The sequence below is a fragment of the Perissodus microlepis genome, chromosome 13 (genome assembly GCF_051167445.1).
Source record: "Perissodus microlepis isolate ML-2025 ecotype Zambia chromosome 13, ASM5116744v1, whole genome shotgun sequence".
In the NCBI taxonomy this organism is placed as follows: Eukaryota; Metazoa; Chordata; class Actinopteri; order Cichliformes; family Cichlidae; genus Perissodus; species Perissodus microlepis.
The window spans coordinates 15,291,553-15,315,291 of NC_140473.1; the positions used below are offsets into that span (position 1 = coordinate 15,291,553).

Consider the following 23,739-nt stretch of genomic DNA (forward strand, 5'->3'; position numbering starts at 1 on the left):
GTTTTGGCTCTTTTGAACACTCACTCTTATTCACTCAAGCGTTGGATCACACACCTATGATGAAAAAAAGGCATGCTGCGTGCAGGAAATAAGGAAAGAAAAAGTTGTAGGTCTAACATTATTGCAGCAATCTGTAAAATGCATGGAGGCCTGGGCTTGGAGTAGAGGCTGAGGGACTGCCTCGGGATATTCTTCAACGCATTGTAATGAGTGCATGGAAGGAGTCTGGGCAGTGGCGACTGCTGCAAAGCTCTGGTGGTTTCTTCTACCCCGAACAGAGCTCTGCGAGTGTCATGAAGCCCAGAGGTTATAACCGCTTCTCCTTCGTCTCCTGACTTTATCTGCTCCTACAATCCACTATCTGACTCTGAGGTTAGATAAGTCTGATGCGGTACACAGATTCACATTTTAAAACATATGCGCTGGCCAGACACTCAAATCCAAGATGATTTCATGAAGAAACAAGGCACAAAGAAGATGGAAGTGGTTCCTTTGCCAAGATGAGTTCTGAATTATCTCTGGGCTGCTGCACAAGTGATGCACTGTCGTGGTATTTGCTAAAAGGCTTTAACATTAGATTTACTGTCACTAGATTTTGTGTCAAACACCATGGTGACCATTATCTCTATTTGTGGTGACTGTTGTCATATAATCATGTCTGTTTTTGAATGGATCAGTGCTTCCCTGAAATCAGCTCGACTGAAATCAACTAATCAGAGATGTCAAAGTTCTCAGCAGCAACACAGTTGGAGCCAAGTTTAGAAAATACCAGTGAGGGGCAACCACAGACTATGTAAAATACACTATGGTCTCCCACAGAAATGTCCTGTTTGCCATTTTAGGAATGTGTAAATGCAGAAATGTCGAGTTGCTAAATTTAATATTGTTCTGGCTCCTGTAGGAGTTTAACCCGTCGATAAATCCTTATAGAATACAGAAGACTTCAGACTCCAAACCATGACCACTGTGATTATTGTGTTAGATGTGACAAAGGGAGAGAAAGAAACATGCAAAGGGACAAAAGCAGTATAAGTAAATGAGATTTTCTGGCACTATAGATAGCATCATTTATAGTTGTCATGTTTTTTTTTGAGGGGGGGTGCACATTGTCCCAGAATAGACTTATATTTTTAAAGTGACCTCCCACGACCTCAGCACCAAATCCAGTCAAACAGCACCATAATTGGTAGTCTATAGATCACTCTAACCAATTGTGTTTTAGCATGCTAGCAGGATTGACGAGTTCACCCTAGAGCTATCATTTTACTACTTACAAAAATGGGATTGTCCTCATATCATCAGAGCTTTCCATCCTTTTCTCATGCCTGTCCCCATATTTATGTCTTTCTTCCTCTCCCAGCACCTACTGCCTCCGGCATTTAATGCCGCCTGAGCACAGCAATTTGTTGAAATTTCCCATTGGAGCCTGGGAGTGAACACACACATACAACCACCACACAGAGAAAAGATATCCTCATATGTCCAGGGGCAAGAAGTCATTAACCAAATGTATGCAGAAGATCACAAAAGAGACATCTTTTGTGTGTTGGTGGTTTTCTTTTGTTGTAGAAAGGTGAAGAGAAGGTGAGGGGACTAATTAGTAATTAGAGTTCAGGTCCAGGTAGACCTCCTTTGATAAGCGGCACCAATTCAGCCCGGGTGCCAGACTGACTCAGCTTTCATTTCTTCACTCATGCTGTTTTGCCAAGAGAACAACAAAGGAGCTGGAGGGAGCACAACCGTTCTGGCTCTCATGCTTGCTAGTTAGGAGACACGAAGCCGGTTTGGTGTTTGGGATATGATCCTGCAAAATATGGCAGACTGACAGAATAGCTAGATTATTGTTGTGTAATTGCCTAAATTGCCTGCTAACTGTGATGCCCTATATCTCAATGAAAGCAGATGTTATACAGATCTTCCGAGAGAATGTAACTCAGAAACCTCACAGGATAAAATTAGAATGTGCCACTAGATGGAATATTTATGTTCTGTCTGAACGCGAGCCAGCGACGTGTGTGTTTCATTTGCACATCTGTACATGCTCGTCAGGTTTTTGTGTGTTCAGAATAGCAGCCATATAAAGGGCTGCTTATTTGTTCCTTTATCCGCTAAATAAAAGTGCCCCTAACACGGTCATTCCCATGCAACATCATTTAATGCCGTCTTTTAATGGAACAAGACTGTAAACACGGGGCAAGACCCTACGAGTCAGAGTAGACTGCCACAATTCAATCTGACCTCAATATTTTATGCCATGGAATCAAACACACAAATTCCATTTTAATTGTGGTGTATTTGCAGTGGCCTGCATAGTACTCTTTTAATTTTTGCTGTACCGTAAAGAAACAACCACCCATTCATTAGATGGATTGAGCAACACAACCGCTGTAATGCGTTTTACTCCCCTCTTTTGTATCCTGCCGAAACAATGTCTGTGCGATATTCATTCCCGGGAACATTCTGGAAAGCATCACCCAGTGGGGACACTATGTGAGCCTGTGTGTCTTGGGAACTCATTTTAGCATTACCCCATGGGGGTTTTAGCGTGGATATTTGTTGTGTGCATCAGAGGATTGCATGCTGTGGTGCGCATGAACATTAACTAAGCAGGAGTCATCAAAGTCTGATTCTGGTGTTGTGCCTTAGCCCTTCTGTGGGTGACCATAAGTGCTCTGTTTACATCTGTCCGGGCTGTGGGAGCCTTCCTTGCATGAGGCAGGAGCCTCTCTGGTATCAGCCAAGAGTTTCCCTGAGTAGAGTATGTACAGAAGATGGTTACATGCTTTCTGAGTCAGGTTAGCTCACAATTTAAACAATAGGCAAAATACTGTGCCAATTAAAATAGGTCTTGTGCTTCAAATACTGCTCTTCTCTCTGTTCGGGTCGATTATCACACACACACACACTCACACACACACCAAATATTATATGGGAAAAAAATACTCTTTGTGCTACTGCGGGAACACCAACAACATCTCATTGGTCGCTGCCCAGCTGTCTGTCTGCCCAACTGTCTGTGAACTGGTGCCTCACACCAGTGCATGGTCAGGGCACAGTGAACAAATTATAGCCTGAGTGAACATTGAATAATACAGCCAACAACAAAAAAAATAACATCTTCATTATGAATGAGTTGGCCATGCAGTATCACACCTAAGGGTGTTGGCAGAAGGAAAAAAAATGCCCATAGCGTTCCTGTTCTGCACCATTGAGTGTGTTAAAAGAAAGAGCAACACTGAATAGAGTTTGATTCCTGCTGCTAGCAAAGCATGCTTAAACACTAGAAGTGAAAGGTTCACAGAGGAAATTGCTGGAACATGTTAACATTGCTTCCGAAATTGAGTTATATTGGACACACATCCTCTCAAACTAAAAAAGACCAAACCAAAGCGATAATCGAGGATGGATTGTCTCTAACTGATGCCTTCTTATTGTCTCCGCAGAGATCTGAGCGAGAACTACATCCAGTCCATTCCCAGAAAAGCTTTCAGGGGAGCTACAGACATCAAAAACCTGTGAGTACCTCACTCTTTCCAGGGTAAATGTGCTCTGCCCTGCAATGAACAGTTAGCTTCATTATTAAATAAGGATTGGTCTATAGAAGCTTAAAAAAGTTATGAGGTTATGATGAGTGCAACCAAAAAGTCTAGCAACATCTGAAAGTAACCACATTTACAAACTGAAAAATACATGGAAACAGTTAAGTGATTAAAAGTCGCTTAAGGAAGTATAAAGATAACTGGTTAATTAGTTATTAACATGATTCTAACATTGCAGTTATGGCAAGTCAATGAAGAGTCAAGCAAGATTATACAGAATAAATTATTATATTACAAGCTACTGTAAATGAACATTTCCAATATTTATCCAGTCGGGTTAATGGCCTTTGGTAACCGCAAAACATTATGTACATGTCGGTATGTGTAATTTCAGCAGACTGTGCATCACACTGATTAAGTAGACTAACTACCTCACACACGCTCACACACACACACACACACACACACACACACACACACACACACACACACACACACACACACACACACACACACACACACACACACAGAGCTCCCCAAAGGCGTCTTGTAGCAACACTGATTTGCATCTTCGCACGGACACATACTGTAGATTTATGAGGTGTATCGATGCAGATAAACAATTAGTGAAGTGCTACTCTTGGGGTTACAAGAGCTGAGATGACTAAACCAGTATTGATTTACCACAATCCATCAGTGTTCTGCTCACTGTACCCATGATTACAAATAGCCTATAGGGAAGCGGAAAGATTGTTTACTGTATGTGCCTCGTGTAACAAAGGCTCTCTCTTGTGTGTGATCTGCAGCCAGCTGGATAAAAACCACATCAGCTGCATAGAGGACGGAGCCTTCAGAGCTCTGAGAGGCTTGGAAGTGCTGTAAGTATCTGAAGTGATGCTATTCATCCAACCCAGCCCTCTATTGTTCCATTAAAGCACTTAGTTAAATTAAGACATTGTTTTGGCCTCGCTAATAAGCATAACTAACAAAGCACAGGCCTGGCTTATACTAAAATACCCCCCTGTGGGCCTCACGAGGGGGGCCAGCATCATGGAGACCAAGCTTCATTAAGTCACAGTTGACAGCAGTGTTCCCTTCGATCACATTAACACCCCCCCGCCCGCCCACCACTTCACCTCCATCTACACATCACCCACTTCTGGGCAGGCCATCTGACATTTGGGGGTTCCTACCATTTTACAAAAAAAAAAAAAAGAATCCTATTCAAGTTAGCACTCAATCCTCCATGCATTGGTGACCATGCTTAGCAGTTTTTGAACATTCAATTAATCATCCCTTGTCTAAAGTGTCCAAGCGGTCTCTGTTAGAGCTCTCCACCTGAAACAATTTAGACTTACAGTTCAGGCAGGGGGACGAGGGCACTTTGACAGGCTTGCTATTTTGATAGTGAAAGGCTGTTTTGCATGTGTGTTTGTGTATGAAGGGTTTGAAAAAAGTGACAGCTGCTGTCATGACATGAAGGAAATAGTCGTAGGGTTGTCACAGTGGTACAAGCAGGGATAGGGGGTTGTTTTGATAGGGTCTGTATTTATAGGTTTCGTGGGGGGAGGAGGACAGCTTGCGTTGAAAGGGGGTAGCAGGTTGAAATATTGCAAAGGGTTATTAGGCTGATTGAAATGACCCAATTCTCTTTCTGCAGCTGATGCCCAGAGTTCGATGAAAGTGTTGTGATCAGGACTGTGAGCTTGCCTGTGCATATTTGCATGCATGAATGTCTGCATCTGCGAGGAATAAGGTGCTAGACTCCTGATAGGCCACGAGAAGAAAGAGAGACAGGGCGAGAGTTTCAAAGAGACGGAACAGAAGAGAACTGATTCCAAAAAGTTTACTGATGCTAAAGTCTTGTTTTCTTTTTCACAGAACGCTGAACAACAACAACATCAGCAGCATCCCCGTCTCTAGCTTCAACCACATGCCCAAACTACGGACTTTGTAAGTCTCACAAATCCCACCACTTTTCTACTGATCCGGAGATATTTCCCATAAAAATAAAACAATATTCCACACACAAACAGGCAAAGCAGAGAAAGGGCTGAGTCCTGTGTGATTCCAATGGGAGTAGACAGGTTCTGTCATTCCAGTCAATGTTGGGTGGCAGCCATAACCACAGAGTACCACAGAAGGGTCTGTAGCAATGCCAGGGGCCATTATTCCCTCCATCTAAAGACAACAACTGGCCCAGATAGACACAAATAGCCCCACAAGTCTATTGTGCATTGTATGTGATTACTAAATCTGAAATTATGCACAAATTAAAACAATTATGCCTGCTGAAACTCTGGACCGTGACTCCACTGCTCTTGCGGTGACATTTTAGGCTCCCAGTGGGGTAGTATTATATGGCTTTTCTGTTTGTGTGCACACCATGTGTCTGCACACATGGGTTTGCGAGTTAACACACATGCTCCAGAGGTCCACCTCACCACGGCAAGAGTTATTCTGGACAGGCACAGCACTGCAGGAATGCAGTGTTTGGAGTAGGTTTAGAAAAGACCTCTTTAGTGTTCCTCTTTTTTAGAAAGTGTCATTTATAATCATCCGTGCAGTGTATCATTTGTGTTTTGCCACAGCGATTGGATGTGATGAGTTGTAGGAAAGAATAGACACGTTTTATGCTATTTATGTCTTCAGCTTGTGGTATTTTAGACAGAAAAGGAAAACTTCTTCAATCAATCAACTTTTCTTTTTTTTTCCCCTCTCATTTAACAGCCGTCTCCACTCGAACAATCTGCACTGTGACTGTCACCTGGCGTGGTTGGCCCAATGGCTCAGGCAGAGGCCTACAATTGGCTTATTCACACAATGCACTGCCCCTCCTGAGCTCAGAGGACTTAATGTGGCAGAAGTACAGAAGCATGAATTCAGCTGCTCAGGTAAGATACATTTACAATAAACTTTTGACCAGCAAACAATGCATTTTATAAAAGTTTTTTTTGTGCAAAAGGCAGCAAACAAAATGGTTCTTTATGACAACGTCTCCCTGTGGAGTAAATCTTTTACGCTCCCCTGGTCACACTGACACAAAAACACAGGAAGTATCCTGTGTTTTTGTTTCAGTGTGTATTCACCTGGCAGCCACATGATAACTTGGCAACCCCATGCTCTCTTCTGGCCTTTGCATGGGTGCCCACCTCTTGAGGAGCTGGCGCTGTTGCAAGGAAAATGCCCAGCGCACAGCTGGAGCGATGGCTGCCCCCATTGACAGTAGACCCTCTCTCCTCGATTTGTCATTATTTATAGCTTCTCACCTTCTAGCACAAGGATAATCGTGGCTTTGAAATCACTATTTCTTTTGCGGTGTGTGCGCATGTGTGTGCGTGCGCGTGCACGTGTGTGTGGGAGAGACAGAGAGAGCATGTGCATGTGGGTGTGTCATGCCGTGCATTGGGGTTATCATATCCGGACAATGGAAAAACAGCATGAGAACCTCCACTCCCCACAAGGCCATCTCACTTGCAACGCCAGCTGCGAGGGGTGTTTGTGTCTACGCTTGTGTGTGTGTGTGTACCTCTCTCTGTCTCTCTCTCTCTCCATGGGTTGTGATTTTTACACAGCCATACGGCGTGACAGCACAGATCATTAACTATTCATCGCCCAGGGAAAGAGACTCAAAGCGTGGGAGTGTAACGATTCCAGATACGAAAGGGGAGCAGGGGGTGTCAGGGAAATTTGGTTTCTGATAGGATACTGATACAGAAAGTTGAGGTCTCGAATGATGGAGAGCTGTAGTTCATGTAGCATACATATAAGCTGCTGTTGTGTTAAAATACCTAAAAAAGTTAGAAGGAGTGTTGTGGACAGACAAACATTGATTTTTTTTTCTTTTTTTTGAGAGTGTCAATAGCTGATCGTTTTTGTGCCTGCTAACACCAGCAGGAAATCTAGCGCTACTATGTATTTGTGTGTGTAAGTACACAGTGATGCACACACACAAACACATACTCCCAGTTTCTTCTTGAGAGGATGAGTGACCAGAAGTTGAACTCCCTGTGAAGGACTCATTAGGGACTGGCTCGCTGGCACACGCATATACACACATACTCCTGTTTTTTTTTGGGGGGGGGGTTAGTATTTTTGATGTTCAGCACTGTGTGGTTGTGCGTGTATTTAGTGTGAGCTGTGACCAGGCCAGGCCACCTGCGGGGGATTTGGGGCGGGGTGGCGCTGTGTTGGAAGAAAAGAAGATGGAGAAGCGAGGCGTGTTGCTGTTATGAGAGGCAGGAGAAGGAAAACGGGGTACAGTGTGTTATTCATCGATTCGAAATATGATGAAATTCTGCAGCACCCTGTGTTATGACTCACTTTCTTTCAGTCCCAGTTTTAGGCTGGAAAGCACCACTGTATTGTAAATTTTTGCCTGTAATGAGCAGAGTAACACATTTACTGCTTCGCTTTGAGGAAAAATATTTTTCCAGGCAGTGATTTATCATCAGTCCCCTTTAAAAATGGGGTCATTCTTTAACAGTTTAAAAAAAACATTGCTGTGTGCTGTATACCAATACTTAATGATTAAAAAAATGGAAAAGCGGCTTTAAAAAGTACTAAATCCAGGTGAAAATTGGATTTTAAACAACATTTGCAGAATAAACACTCCTTCTTTACTTTCTAAATGCTTGAAGGGACTCCTGTGCAAAACCAGTCACTCATTTGCGTTATCTCACAAATTTCTGCAGTGAGATGCATTTTCTGTTCTCCAAACAATTTTGTTTCTTTCAAAAAGGTTTTTAGGTTTGAAATCTGGCTGAAAATCTTTTTTCCCCTTAGCTGTAGCCAATTACACAAGCGTCAGTTTCTGCTTTAGGATACAGTTACTCCCGTTTGTCTTAATGGGGTTTTCTGTGTGTTGTTTTATTCAAACCAAACATTACGCATAACTCCCATGATCGTTTGCAGCAGATCAAACCCAAAGTTAAAAGGTTCTTGTGCCAACATCATGCTCTATATGACAAAAAATGGATGACTAATTCTACCGCATAACTGCTCTCACAATATAATACAAAAGTAAAAATATTGTGTTTGAGATGAATAATTAATAATAAATTGCTTCAGGGTTGAATACAATACAGCTCTTGTAGTGTGAAACAGGAATTACCCTATAAAAATGGGAAACTGCAGAGGAGACAAATGGGAAGAGGCCAGTGATGGAGGGGAGTTAAATATCAAGACTTGTGAGCACATGGACAGAAGCTAATGGCTTGCAGTGATAAAGAGGCTGAAAATGAGGATGTTAAAAGGGAGTCTGAAAGTACAGGTGGAGCAGGGGAAAACTGCTCCACCTGGAAGAAGGAAAGCAAATACAAGAAGGGCAATGGGAAGGTAACTGGGTAGCAGAGAAGGCGAATTGGAGAGATAATGGGGGATAGGCAGGAAAAAAAAAAAACAGGGGAGGAGCAAACATCAAACAGCTTCACCTCAAGTGTACCTGTCACAGAGCTGTCATTGTTAAGGGCGCTCCAGCTGTGCTCTGCACTCCCCCTGATCCCAGGCCTGTCAGATATGCCATGTTGGATCAGAAGGGAGTTTTTCTCTGCCCTACACCTGATCCCAGATCTGTCAAACCTCTGCCGTCCTCTGATCACAGTGCCTCATATCGCATGTGCTGAGGGACTGTACCAGTGTCACACTCGCGATGATAAGCGCTGACTTGATTCCCAGATGTGTCGAAGCATTCCGTCCCATCAGGTAATTGATTATGATTGACCAGATGTATGAAGTCTGACCTTAAACATGTCTTATTAGCTAAATGGTCCAAACGCTCGCGCCAGTAATTTTATGGTAAACCATAATGATTCTGGAGTTATGCTTTCTCTGTCACCGACTTTCACCATCACTCACTCTGTCTTCCTCTCGCTGAATGCCTACTCCCACTTGGCTCTCTCGCCAACATTTTTCCACACAAGCTGAGCGATAGATAGGAACGCGATCAAATATTCATGGTTTGAAACTTGGATTAGTAATGCTGTGTAAATGAGGCCATTTAAAAGTCTGTTTTATTCATTTTATCTGGGTTAGACTTGCGTACACACATCTTGTACGCACACACCAAACACGCTGTACTGGCAGCGCAAGCGCCTGCTCTTCACCACACTGTTGACAGTGCCATAGCTATTTGAACAGGTATCTAGAGACAGTATGACGGGTCGTGTGCTCTGTATGCAAATTAAAAAGTTGAAGCTTTTTAGAAGTGGAGAGGTGGGGGGTTGTAAAGCTGAATGTGCAGAATGGCATCAGTTCTTCCCAGAGAACGCAGACTCAGGAGGAATATTTGCAAAGAGATCAATGGATGTTATTGGGAGCCCTTCAATTGCCACTCCAGCTCATTCAAGCGCTTTCTCTCCCCTATATCTACTTCGGCACTGCTTTGATATATAACCTAGTTTCTTACCCACTGATTCTAAAAGCTATGTAAGTCTTTTTCTTTTATTTGTTTTATTCATCCCTAGGAATGCGTGTTCATTTGCAATTCAGCTTATAAAACACAAAGGCTTGATGACTTGAGCAGCCGCATAAGAGTTTGAGCCTCAATTAGGAGCACGAGGGGCTTTATATCACCACAGAAAGATCTCCAGCAATTACATCCATTACATCTTGTTATCCTGAAACCAAAAAATTCACCTGTGCTCACACACCTGTAGCAGCTCCACATTCCTCTCTTTTATGCATATCGTTCCCTCTGATTGTCTCTTCAGGACACCAGGAGTCTTCAAGCCCGCAGCCTTGCAGCACTGGTGGAGGCTCTTGTCCTGCCATGTGTACCTGCAGTAACAACATCGTGGACTGTAGAGGAAAAGGTCTGACTGCCATCCCAGCAAACCTGCCTGAGAGCATGGCTGAAATGTGAGCGCACTACTTCTTTCTTTATCAAACATGTGACAAAAAAAAGCTTTTACAAAAGAAAAAACAGTCTTCAAATAAAAACCATCTGTGTCTGAAAAATAATAAGTGCAAAATCTGATACCGCCTGAAAACTTTAGAAATATACATTTTTCATGACTGCTGCACTGCAGCTATCACAAATGTCCATAATTCTTTGCAGAGTGTTTTCATGGACGAGTGACTGACATGGAAAAGATTCATTATAAACTCCTCAAAAATTCTTAACATTCTTAATTTAATTCTCTTTGCATCAGTCAACATTTTCTTTAATTGTAGGGGTTTCACAAGGCCGGGGGAGATATGAGCATGCTTGTTTTATGTACGCATGCTTTTCTGGGTTAGTTTTTTCAGCATGAATCACCTGGCAGGGCATTTATCATTTTACTGTGCACTGAGAACGACACATACAGTCTTACGGTCGACTGTAGATTGAAACTGCATGCTCTTATCAGCTCAGATGGCTGTGAACCACATGCGAGTGCTTTACTAACATCCCTCCCTCAGTTTATCAGCCCTCCAACATCTGTCTGAGTATTAACTGTTTACGGCCCAGGATACTGTAATTCCTAGGAATGCATGGCTAGACTTTTCAAACGAGTCTTTTTTAATTCTCTTTGTCAGGCTTTCATGCCACTCGCAGCAATCTATATGAAGTGGCACTGCAACATTGTGATTTATGCATGGTGAGAAAAAAGGAGGATGAAGGGAGCAAGCCAGCGGTCGCATTGCATGTTCTTCCAAGGAGCATGTGTGTCGTTAGGAGGACACAGCAAGTTTCTAGGTCTCCTCCTCCCCATGGGGTCTGTTTATAAATACCCAGCTACCATGGAAGTCACAGATCCCATGTTCCCCAACAACCCTGACCCATTTCTAGTGCAGTGGCGTTCTGAATTTCCTAATTTGGACATGCTGGTCCACACTTCTTGTTCTTGTCTAATTAAATGACCACCCAAGAAATACAGAGACATTTCTAAAAGCTAGGCTTCAGGCATCTTGCATTTTTACTTTTGGGATATAATTAATTCAGCCTGATCTTTAGTCCTGGTCTACAAACTGTAAAACATGGAAAAATTGAGATGCAGTTTTGCAATGTTTTATGGTTTGTAGACCTCCTCAGCATGCCCTCCAGTTGTAATGTTCCACAAGTGGGATATCATACACACTGATATGATCTATGAGACTAATAACCAGTGAGCTGCACTAATGGGTGACCAGGGAAGCTTCTGAAGGATAGCTCTATCATGCACATGTTTTATAGAGAGTGGAGTCTATCTGGATAGCAGATGGGTTAGGCCATGTTAAAACCTTCCCTGCCCTTCACATCTAATTGGTGCTTTACTGTGTTCTGCTAATAAACTCTACTATGCTCTGACTCATCTTTTACAAGACCACAAAGGTAAATCACTCTGTTATATTGTGCCTATTCTGTCCTGCCCATCAGGGCCTTACCTTACAGGTTTAATTCCCACAATTTTCTTTCCTGTACCCGTGTCTCCTCCTCTCTTCATTTTTTTTTTATCACTACATTTCACTCTGTCCTCCCTCCCTCTCTCCCCCCATTGCCGGATTTCAAGGAAACAAATCAACGCCAAATAACTAAAAAGGAGGGGGTTGAGGCGGTGGTCCGTTCTGTAACTTGGTGCAGCAGGTTTGATCTGTGCTTGAAGTTCATTATAAAATCAGTTGCAATTACAGCAAGGGCGGCTGCTAGATATCAAGGCTAGCCTAATACCTTGTTAATGAGGCCCTCTGTAACTCACGAACACACACGCATGCTGCTCTCATTATGTACAAATCGGAGGATTGCGAACCTCTCTGCCCCGTTTTACCCTAATGAATGCCAGTGTTGTGTTTATGGCTGCCGAGGATGTGAGCTGGTTTCTGGTCCTCTGTCTTGTGAAACCAGGCCCAGTTAGCCTGAACGCTACCACAACAGATTATTATGCGCCATAGTCCCCGTCTGCAATGAGTGAATGCTGCCATAAAATTCTCCCCCCTGCCTTTCATCCACACCGCTATGGCTCTGCCATCTACTTCTTACTCACGCACTCACTGGGTGAATACCCAAAGGCATAATGTGTTTCCCCTTAATGAAAACCATGCCCAGGCCCTAATGAAAAGGATGAAGAACATTGATTAGACTGATACAAACAAGAGAACGCACACACACTCAGACACACATACAAATGTTGAGCCTGATAAATTGGATGCGAACCATTGATCATCTGTCCACTGGCAACTCTGAGAGATTCTATCTTATTTTTTTCCTGTCTGCCAATTGGACGGAGTAGCTCCTGTGTTGATTGCAGGGATTAAGTCGCTTCCACATATTGATCTGGAAGGAGTGACAATGCGAGAGCTTAAAAGTTGTCAGGCAGGCAGTGTGTGTATATCCTTGTCTGGCTCAGAGAAACACACCGGGATACCACAGCATGTAGGCATGCTTATACACAGCAGACGTATACATACACATACAAACATCATGTAGAGTGCCAGACTGGTTTGGACCAGTCAGACAGACTGGTTGATGAGAGAAGGCGCTAAAGCCACTTGGCCCACCACTCTGCCGCATGGTGAGGGCAGAGGAACCACAGTGCTGTCACTCCTCTCTAAATCCACAGACTCGCTGGGACATTCAGACAAAAACAGACAGAGAGAGCATGTCCACCACAGGAATCTGTGGTCTGGAATCACTGCTATCCTGAGAATGTCAGTTGGATTTCTATATCTCTCCTTAAAGGCCACTCCTTTTGAAGGGGAAAGATTCTTGATTACCCCAAAAAAAATGTGGAAACCCCAAACTGTTAACTGTTGTGGCTAATGTCCCAACAAAACATTTACCCCCCATGGATAGAAATAAACATAGCAATGCAGAAGGCCTAAGAGGCATGTAGTAAATCTGAAATGCCTCTAACGGAGTAATTAAATCCTGTGGACGCCAAGAAGTCACATACTTAAGAAGGTGATGGTTAAATCTATCAACAGCCATCCTTTGGCCAAAGAGTTTTGCAGATTTTTAAATATTTCTCATTTCCCTGCGGTGACAAATAGCATCTTAATGATTTTTAGATTCTGCCGTAACCGCCCGCCCACCGCAGGCCCATGCCTCATGGTCTGCAGCCCCTCTGCTGGGAGGCAGAATGGTAGACCAACCAGACAGGCTTGCAGCTGGCTCCCTCTGGGCCCTGCTAAGCCTTGGTAAGGACAGTTTTAAAAGCTGTGAACTGACCTGCAGATAAACAGCCCTCTGCCAGCTACACAAGGGAATTGGTCTGGGACTTAGCTGGGTCCTAAGTAGCAGTTTGAAACGCACATATGCATACCCGCTCTAATGGGATGTCTATTTCCCTGGGCACATCTGAGACTGATTAGAGTCGGTTACTGCTCTGTACTACGTGCCCAAGTGTATGTTTGTCTGTGTATTAATTTCATTCTTTGACAGTTGTTTTATGGTAAGATTTTTTTTCCGAGCGCTTTCCTTGTCAACTTTACTTCAGCAGCTCTTAGGCTCAGAGGAAAAAGTAAACTCAAAGAAGCAATATTTCACCCTGCTGCAAAGGTTTCAGTAGACACTTTGCAGACACCCTGAGGATAACAGCGAATTTAACAAGAACAAGTGAGATCATTATTGATCTCAGGATCTCATATGAGAACATAAGTGCTGGAAACTGTAAATGCTATCTCACAAAGAAATATGACTTTTAGTTTAAAAAAAAAAAAAGGCCTTAACACTCTCACACAAACCAAGACCGAGCATTTTTCCCTCCAGTCCTATTCCTCAGCACTTTAGCATTCACACTGTTTATTGGTTCTGAGGATGTTATGACTCCAACATGCCTGGACCTATTACAGCTGGGGAATAGATCTCCACTAATATAATCAGGCCAATCACTAAGGGTCAGAGGTGATTACTCAACTCTGTTAACATGGAGAACTCTAATGTTTGTTTAAATAACACTATATCTTCTTCTCCTCTCCTCTCCACTTCTCTCCTCTCAGACGTCTGGAGCAGAATGGGATTAAGTCTGTTCCACCCGGAGCCTTCTCTCCCTACAAGAAACTGCGTAGGATGTAAGTACATCAGTACACTCACCCTCAGGGCTAAATAATACAGATGAGAACGAGAAGTTTAGGGCTGGAAAAAGAAGCGACAATTGGCGGTCTTCTCATTCCACATCCAGGGAGCATGAAGTATTTATTTTGTCTGTGCCTTAAGAACAAATTCTTGTTCTCAGACTGGTGGCATGGAAAGCAAGCACTCACATCCTACATGAGCGTAATAACAGCTCTCATTTTTCAGTGCTATATACTGGTATTCCCCTGGTTAGTGTTGTGTCCAGTCTGAGTGTGTGTGTTGTGTGCCTGCGTGGGCAAACTGCAAACCACCGGCTGGGACGATGATGATGAGGGGACAGAGAGTGTGTTGGAATGAGGGCTGAGGCTTCGTTCTCTGAACAGTGACAGGCGGGCAGTTAAACACGGAGTGGTTTTTCACCCGTTGAGCCAGCTGTCCGGCCAACTAGCCAGCACACAGCCAGGCAGCCAAACCCATACCTCCAACACCACCAGATCTGACTGACATAGCAGCGGGGAGATGGAGGAAACCGGAGGTCAGGGAGTTTTTCTGTCCTTCTTAAAAGAATTCTCACGGTTTTATCATCCAGCCCCGGGGACAGTTTGAAGTTCAGATGAGGTGAACAGAGAGCAGTAGACAGAGCAAAGCAGCTGCTGTCTTAATGTAGCTCCAAGGTAATCCCCAAAATATTTTATATTTTATACTAAAATTAATAAATTTTTTTGTTTGAGGCTATACTATATATTGGAAAAAATGTCAGCAATGACAAACCAGACTATCCGGTGTGTCCAATGTCTATGTTAAGCTTGAATAAATCCCTTAAACTAAAAAGGCATTGCAGTAACAGTAAGATTAGCAACAAGAAAAGTCATTATGTTTAACTGAATATTGTTACAACCATTTAAAGATATACATAGAATTTAAAGCAGGATTTTTTTGTTGAATTACAAATGCAACAAATTCATAAAAACCTGAACCTGGTACAGAAATGCAACAAATTGAGCAACTTACATCCTATTCAGGCAACTAATCACTGAAGATTTAATGACAGAGTCATTCTCAAACAAATCAAATGCAGTTCAAAGCAATTCACGAGCGCAAGAGACCCTACCCTAAGCTCAGACTTACAGGAAATTAATGGTTCTTATATAGTGCTTTTCTACTCATGCACTTTGTACAACATAGCTCATTCAAACAAGCGAATGCGGTATGCGTCTCTATACCTATACATTCGTACTCCACTGGACACAGCTTGATGTTCAGTATCTTGCCCAAGGATACTAAAGATGGAGACTGGAGCACCCAACCACCAACGATTAGCTGATGACCTGCTCTACCTCCTGAGTTACAGCCATCCCTATTAGTGGCATATTTATCTGATTTTTCTAGAGGTGCCAAACCCAATCTGAACGCCTCAAAAACAGAGACAAAATGTATCTAAATCAGTGGTCTTGATCTGTTCTTCTTAACATACATGACCTGCTACTGCTGCTCATTCTGCTTTTAGCAACAACAATGCATGGTCACGTATCTTTGTTGACCCTTGAGGGTCTATTGATTCAGCTGGCTATATAGTCGTAATGGCTAGGCCAGTCCTATGTCCTACACCCTGAGCACACAGTATGCAGACAGCATCTATACATTATGATGAATGTCTCTTCAGATTCATCATATAATCTTAACCGGGCTTTCTGAAAAATGACTCACTCAGAGAGGTTCAATATTTAATTAAGAGGCAAAATCAGCTGAGTAAAAGTTTTTTAAAGGCTATTGTGCACTTGTCTGAGCGTTTGCTATTCGTGGTTTGTGCACTGCTTGTGCTGACCCTGCATGTCCTTTTCTTCCAGTAAATGTCAACCCCACACATTCTCTCTCACCTTGTCCCAGTTTGAATGACCTACACATGAACCATCCCTTTAGACAGGGATGCAGTAAGCGGCCTCACTCACCGCCACATGCGCAAACACGCTAGTGTCTGAGTTTACAGACACACACCAGTGCACATGTTGGCTCCTTTGCTGCGTTTTCATTTCCAGGAAACCTCAGTCCTTTGCAAAAAGACAAATGGCCACTTATTTAACTGTTACCCCCAAATGAGAAAATATCCCTCTTCTTCACCACATGATGATTTCCCTTCAAAGGTATCCAGTCGACTCGAGTTCAGTCCACATACTCCATTAACTCTGTCTCTCCATCTGTCTTTCTCCCTTTCTGTCCCACTGTTCCTCGTTTACTGTTGCATTTATTCACACAGACATGCACGCACATAAACACATAGACACACGGGCTTAGTGGTTATCCTGTGGGGAGAGGCCTGTGGATCCTATTAGCAACAGCTATGTTCAGAGGCAGTCTACCGTATTTCACTTTGGATTTTGGCCCTGCATCACATTTTTTTAATTTTTCTTTCTCTCACACACACACACATGCACGTGCACACATACACATAGCAACGCAGCAGAAGAATGGTTGTTTGCCACTAATAATACAAGTAAATGTTTTGATTGGCTCCAAGGCTCCCTTGAAGAGACGCACCATTAAATATGGGAGAAAGCTGGAAGTCATCCTCATCCAGCTCGCAGTACGTTTGCTTATATTTGATGCCAGCGAGAAGCAGGGGCCATGCATCCGCCCCACCTTCAAAGGAGTCAGGCTTTTCATAAAAAGAGGAAACTGGCCTTTTTCCCAAATTCTCAAATTCCTTGACTAATTTTAATGCGTTCTTCTCCAACACAGAGATCTAAGCAACAACCAGATCTCAGAGATAGCTCCTGATGCCTTCCAGGGGCTGCGGTCCCTCAACTCCTTGTAAGTAGCCCCGAGCTGAGCTTGTGCATGAGGAGCCACTGGGCTGTCATATTCTGACTAAAGCGAGTCTGTGTTGTGATTTTGCAGAGTGCTGTATGGAAATAAGATCACCGATCTGCCTAAGGGGGTGTTTGACGGCCTCTACGCATTACAACTTCTGTAAGTGGATTACAAAGACATACACACACACAGACACACACACACAAGACACTCTGCGGGCATATATTCAATACCAGGCACCCTGCACTCCTACTCAGTAAAGAAGTCATAACCTTCAAATAAACTTTGTTCCTATGCATAGTTTTCTAGATGGAATGTATAATGAATGAATACATAAAAAAATTCTGACAAGTTGCTTTTTCCTTCTTCCCTCCCTCCTTTTTTTCTACTTTTCTTTTCTTCCCCCTTCTCTCAGGTTGCTGAATGCCAATAAGATTCACTGCGTTCGTGCCAACGCCTTCCAGGACCTGCAGAATCTCTCGCTGCTATCGCTCTATGACAACAAGATCCAAACCCTCGCCAAGGGCACCTTCACTTCACTACGAGCAATACAGACCCTGTGAGTGAAACACACACACACTGAAACACACACACGCTGCTGTACACGCTCTGACATATGCTGATCCGTTACCATAAAACATGAGCCAACACAGGAGTTGTTTACTTGCAAGTCTGTGTAATAACACAGGAATGGAATCACGAGGTAGAGAGGTGAGTAAATCTATCATCGTCACAAACACCCACACACACACACACACACAGCTTCTCCAGCTAGATAGAGATCAAAAGTAGCACATCTACCACACCCAGTCTTTCCACCACTGTTACAGAGACAACACCAATTCATTGAAATTAATGTCTCCTTTTTTCTGTCCTAAGCAACAAAGCAACACAAACACTGCTATCGATACAGACACCCGACGGGCATCTAAAATATACAGCATAAGGTTTTCTCATTGTCATAGAAACACCTGTTGAGGTTGATAGTGGTGATGATGATGGTCCTATGGCTTGTCTCACCACACATACACACAAACTTAAAACAGCACTGTATCAAAGTGTCTCAAGCTTGTTTTTACACTTGCATTGAAAATACAGGATGGAAGTGCACAATGAGCGTTTCTACCAGTCTCTGGCATCCCCAGACTGGCTACGTAAGCTGGATGCTGCTCGAAGTTAACAACAAAATCAGCTATGGATTGTTTTTCCCGCTACAAAACACTACTCAGAGAGCGCTATTTAGTTCTATTATATGTCTTCCAAAGTGAACAAATGACACAGAAACAGTATGGTTGGATAATAAATGTGTTTTTCAAGTCTTAATCTTAAATTATTGCTCAGGTATGTGTTTCTGTGGTTCCAGGTGAGAGTCTGTGCCCAAACATGAACATCAGTTTTCATGTATTTATTCCCTTTCTTCTTCTGTCTTTTTCTCTCAACTTTTTTCCAGTCACCTAGCCCAGAACCCATTTATTTGCGACTGTAATCTGAAGTGGCTGGCCGACTACCTGCGCACCAACCCAATCGAGACGAGCGGCGCCCGCTGCGCCAGCCCACGGCGGCTCGCAAACAAACGCATCGGGCAAATAAAGAGCAAGAAGTTCCGCTGCTCTGGTAGGCCGGTGGCTCCGTGTCACTCTGCTGAAATTCATCCCTGCTGGTCTTCTCTATTTCTCAGACAGGCTTTGTTGTTTTTATGCCACTTGTCTCACGCTGCTCCTCGCTGACCTTCTGTCTTTCTCTCTGCTGGGAGTGACTTTTATCCCTCCATGATAGCGCATTCAATGAACGATCAGTCCCAGCAGAAGGTTTTACTTTGCCTATCATTTGCTGTGCTGCTGCTACTCAATCAATATCTGCCCAAATGAACTTGGGGCCAAGGAGAGAGGGATTGTTTGCTCTTTCTCCACTTTCCCTGCATAATACCACATCGTGAGTCTGGTTTCACATTCAAACCGCAGTGAGCTGAGATCACCAGTCCAGGCTGGTGTTAGGGCTTAGAGTTTCTGCCTGTGCCCACCATTCCCCTGCCCTTTGCCAGTCATAGGCTCCCATCCCTACCAGCCGCTGTCTCCTCTTGCTCTCTTCATCTCTTCCACCGGGCTCATGTTTCCTTCATGGCCCCTTATTCTCTCTCTCCTCTTCATGACACTAGCCAGACTCCATCATTCCCACTCCCTCCACTGTGTGCCCACCATTGTGTGTACACACTTTGCTACGCTGTCTGGCATTCTGACCTGCTGAGGTTTCACACTTCTTTATAGACTCATTTGTTTGACTCGATCTGGTGGAGAAGGGAGTCCATGTGTTTTTTCTCTTTGTTTTTACTTAATTTTTTTTTCCTTTTTGACTTTTTCCTTCTTTCTCACCGTCTCCTTCTTTCCCCTCATGTCACCCTTCCTTAGCAACAGCTAAATATTTACCACCTTTTTACATTGTTACTAGTGTCTCCATATTGCCACACAGAGATAGTCCTAGGCTTCTCTGTTTAATTGTCATATACCTTAAATCATGTGTCGTCATATATAAACTTTATATATGACTGATATGGAGCATAGCAGTGCCAAAGCTATGCAGACCAGACTGGTCTCACTGACATCCGTCCCTCTTTCTTTTCTCCATCACAGCCAAAGAGCAGTACGTCATCCCAGGTGAGTGGCTTGTAAACCTTCACCCCTATCATTGTCGTTCTCTTTTCTCTAATTTTCCACCTGCAGCCATCTACCAGCATCACTTTTCCATTGCTTACTATTCATTTAAACAAAGTTCTCCACAAATTAAAGGAAAAAAATTCAGATTTTTACAGCCTGGGCATTACTTTTGTATATTTGCAATCATTTCTAAAAATGCTATAATTGAGTCAGAAAGAACAGCAAGCATTCAGATGATCATGCTAGATATGAACATGCAGGTTAGCCAAACTCATGTGGAAGTATTGTAGGAATCAGTGATTTGCCAATTAAAATTATGTAATTAACAGAAAACAATGCCAAATGTTTGGTGTGGGAAATGTCAATTTTTATGAAAAATCTGAATTTGATTTAGCAACATGCTCTGAAATATCAAAATAAGTCAGCACTTATAACTGTGTTGCATCACCTCTTTTGAAAATAGGCAGTAAGCATTTGGCAGTTGGAGACGGCAATCGCTGTAGGTTTAAAAGCAAAAAGTTTCCCTCCTCTTTCCCGATCTACTATTTCTGCAGGTTATGGCCTCCTTTGTCATTATTCCTGCCTCATAAAGCACATAATGTTTTACTGGTTGATAGATTTGGATATCAGGGCAGGCCATGTTGTGCAAAATTTACTTTGGCATTGTCTTGCTGAAATAAGCAAGGCCTTTCCTAAAGAAGATATTGTCTGGACAACAGTTTTCCCTTCGCTGTTTCAAAAATAACAACCAAAAAAATAAACCTTGGCAATTTTAAAGTGACAAGTAAAATATGCCGTTTGTTGAGATACTTAAGATAAAAGTGCACACGAGAATACCTAATAGCGCCCAAGAGTTACTGCCCCTATGTGTGAATTTTAATGTGATATATATGTGTGAGAGCATCTGTTTCTTCTCAACTTTGTTTCCCTAACAGTCTCAGCAGATAGTCCAAAGGAAATGTGTCTTTGCTTTGGCATTAGCACAGACAGTCAGTCACAGAGACGGACAGAAAAGGAGGCCGAGGGAGCGAGACAGAGGGGGAAAGAAAGTGTGTCCTTTCTATCAGTAAAAGCTAAAGAAAATAAAGCCCACCAGAGGACTGAGATTCCTATCGGCGGATGTTTCCGGACCTCTTAACAAGAGCACTTCCAAGAAAATAACCGGGAGGAGCAGTGATGTGTGTCAAAGTCTGCGTGTGTGTATGTGCGTGTGCCTTAGTGGGGTTGTGTATGCTTGGGTGATTCATTGTCTACGCTTGTATATCTGTGTGTACGTGTGTGGAAATTAATGTGTCTTTGTGTGCTAAGTTGAGATAAAGCTTGCACTGGCTTAGAGAACAAATGTGAGTCCTATATAAGCAGAAAGAAGATCAAAGCGGAACGTGATTAATAAGAATTTAACCCTCTCCTGACTGATAACAATTAAAGCTTCCACAATGGAAACACACGTCCAAATCACTGATAGCATGGGAATTCAGTAACTTTGATAATGGGGGCCGAGTTGCAGAGATTTATGAGAACTTCTGCAACTCCAGCAATGAGTCACTTTGCACCTCAGAGAGGGAAAAACCTCATCCCTCTGCCCTCTATTTTCTCTGATTTCGTGTAAATCTGCTGACAGTAAAAGTGTCACCACCACGCACTTGTGACGATGACGATGACTCAGGCTCACGAAATCTCCCCTGGCTCCTCTACATCCTCGAGATCAAAGCTCTGTGCTGTATTTTCATTGCTTCCTCCATTGCAGGAAATGCCTTTTCCTGTGTCTGGCCTAGCGAGCGGAAAAGCTCCTTAATGACCAGCATTACCGTGTCTGTCTGCACCCTCCGCTCCGCTGAGCCACTGAGAAGTGACACAGCTCCAGAAAAAATGTTTTTTGCACAGGCAACAAGAGGAAGTGGTTTCTGGGATTTTTTTTGTCACTGTCCAAAGGTATTCTAATAAAGTCAGCAATGAGGTTTTGGGATTAGGTCTTATTTGGACAGATTTTTGATATTCATCTGTAGGATTTTGTCCTGGTTGTTTGAGGTTTTCCTGCTCATGACTGTGGTCTGGGTGCCCTGTGCGGTTCCACTGACATCATCGCTAAACCTCAGGCAGAATGGTGCACTGATGTGAGCATGCAAAAGGGGAATGGGACACAAAACAAAGCTCTAAAACAAATTCCGGCTTTTTCCCTCTAAATGGAACATATACACACATACGCTCTAAATGCACATATAAATGCATACATACACAGACGCCGGGGCACAATAGACACTCACAGACAAACACACACTAAGTAGCTCCCAGTGCTTTTTCATTATTGAGCAGCCATGATGTAACTTGAAGCACACTTTTTGGCACGTAACATCTATTCATAGACAGAGGAGGTGCAGGAAAACGTCCCACATTCCCCTCGCTGCCTCATTCTCGCTCTATCAGGACAGGCGTCTCTCTGCACGTCCGCCCCTCACCTTTCATTTCTCTTTCGTCTTTCTTCTTTTCCTCCTTTTGCATCTGTTTCCTCTTTCTCCTTTCCTTCAAATCCACCTGTCATTTCCTGTGCCTCTCTCATCCTCCTTTCTTCCTTCATCCTCTGTCCCTTGGGTGGTCTGCTTCAAGCTGGCTGTCCAAATCCTCTCTCTTTTCACCCCAATGCTCCATCACCTCTCTCTAAAGTAACTCACCCATTCATCTTCTCCTATCAATGGTAGGAGGGTTGCAGGATGCTCTATAGGGCACCTAAGGTACCCTAAAGTAGGGAAGTCTCCTCTTCGGTCACAACAGGACAAAGTGCTGACACACAGCTGCTGAGGGGGCGCATGCGTGACTGCAAACATCATGGGATTGAAGGCACTTGTGCTGGTTTGGAAGAATGACTCATGTTATATGTTGTGCCGTAACAATGTCTATCTTTTCTCCTGTTCAGGCACAGAGGACAGCCATCTGAACAATGCATGTAACAGTGATCCAGTCTGTCCTCCCAAGTGCCGCTGTGAGTCGAATGTTGTGGACTGCTCCAACCTTAAGCTCACCAAAATCCCCGAGCACATACCCGCATCCACCACCGAACTGTAAGCAAACAAGAAAAAAAAGTATTTGAAGAATCTGTTGTGCGCTGAAGTTGTAGACGAATCAAATTTTAAAACTCACAGTGAATATCTAAAGAGAATTTGAATGGATTTTTCCGTCTGAATGATTAAACCTTTCAATCTTATTCCCACTAGCCGCCTTAACAACAATGAGATTACAACTCTGGAAGCAACTGGAGCTTTTAAGAACCTTTCCCAGCTGAAGAAAATGTAAGTAGAAATCATCTTACCTTTCAGCAGTCACTCTCTAAAGAGTAAGTGCTGCTTTTAATTCTCTGACATGCTTTCTTTCTCCCCCCACAAACACACAGTAACCTCAGCAACAACAAGATCACAGAGATTGAGGATGGGGCATTTGAAGGCGCGTCCTCTGTCAACGAGCTTCACCTCACAGCCAATCAGATGGACTCGGTTCGAAGTGGGATGTTCCGTGGCCTTGAGGGACTGCGAATGTTGTGAGTCACAACCCCATACTTGTCCATATTTGGAAAAGTTTCTGATGTTTGTTTTTTTAATTAATGTGTATTTCTTTTGTCCTCAGGATGTTGAGGAACAACAAGATCAGCTGTATCCACAATGACAGCTTCACAGGGCTTCACAACGTCCGTCTGTTGTCTCTGTATGACAACCAGCTGACCACAATCACACCCGGAGCCTTCGACACCCTCCAGACTCTGTCCACTCTGTAAGATCCT

The 23,739-nt window shown here is 43.3% G+C and overlaps 1 protein-coding gene across 4 annotated transcripts in view; it reads left to right on the top strand.

Annotated features, from left to right (window-relative positions):
* The window catches only part of slit1a (slit homolog 1a (Drosophila)), an 85,546-nt gene that overhangs the window by 46,174 nt on the left and 15,633 nt on the right, over positions 1–23,739 (top strand). For 2 of the 4 annotated variants that reach the window (XM_084948910.1, XM_084948912.1), the window contains exons 5-19: positions 3,444–3,515; positions 4,346–4,417; positions 5,421–5,492; positions 6,270–6,433; positions 10,250–10,397; positions 14,436–14,507; positions 17,248–17,319; positions 17,407–17,478; positions 17,735–17,878; positions 18,770–18,933; positions 19,947–19,970; positions 22,882–23,026; positions 23,180–23,254; positions 23,356–23,499; positions 23,586–23,729. In XM_084948910.1, the coding sequence (XP_084805036.1) occupies positions 3,444–3,515; positions 4,346–4,417; positions 5,421–5,492; positions 6,270–6,433; positions 10,250–10,397; positions 14,436–14,507; positions 17,248–17,319; positions 17,407–17,478; positions 17,735–17,878; positions 18,770–18,933; positions 19,947–19,970; positions 22,882–23,026; positions 23,180–23,254; positions 23,356–23,499; positions 23,586–23,729 (1,584 nt within the window). The remainder of the gene's footprint in view (positions 1–3,443; positions 3,516–4,345; positions 4,418–5,420; positions 5,493–6,269; positions 6,434–10,249; positions 10,398–14,435; positions 14,508–17,247; positions 17,320–17,406; positions 17,479–17,734; positions 17,879–18,769; positions 18,934–19,946; positions 19,971–22,881; positions 23,027–23,179; positions 23,255–23,355; positions 23,500–23,585; positions 23,730–23,739) is intronic. The other 2 variants (XM_084948911.1, XM_084948913.1) reach the window with 1 other exon arrangement.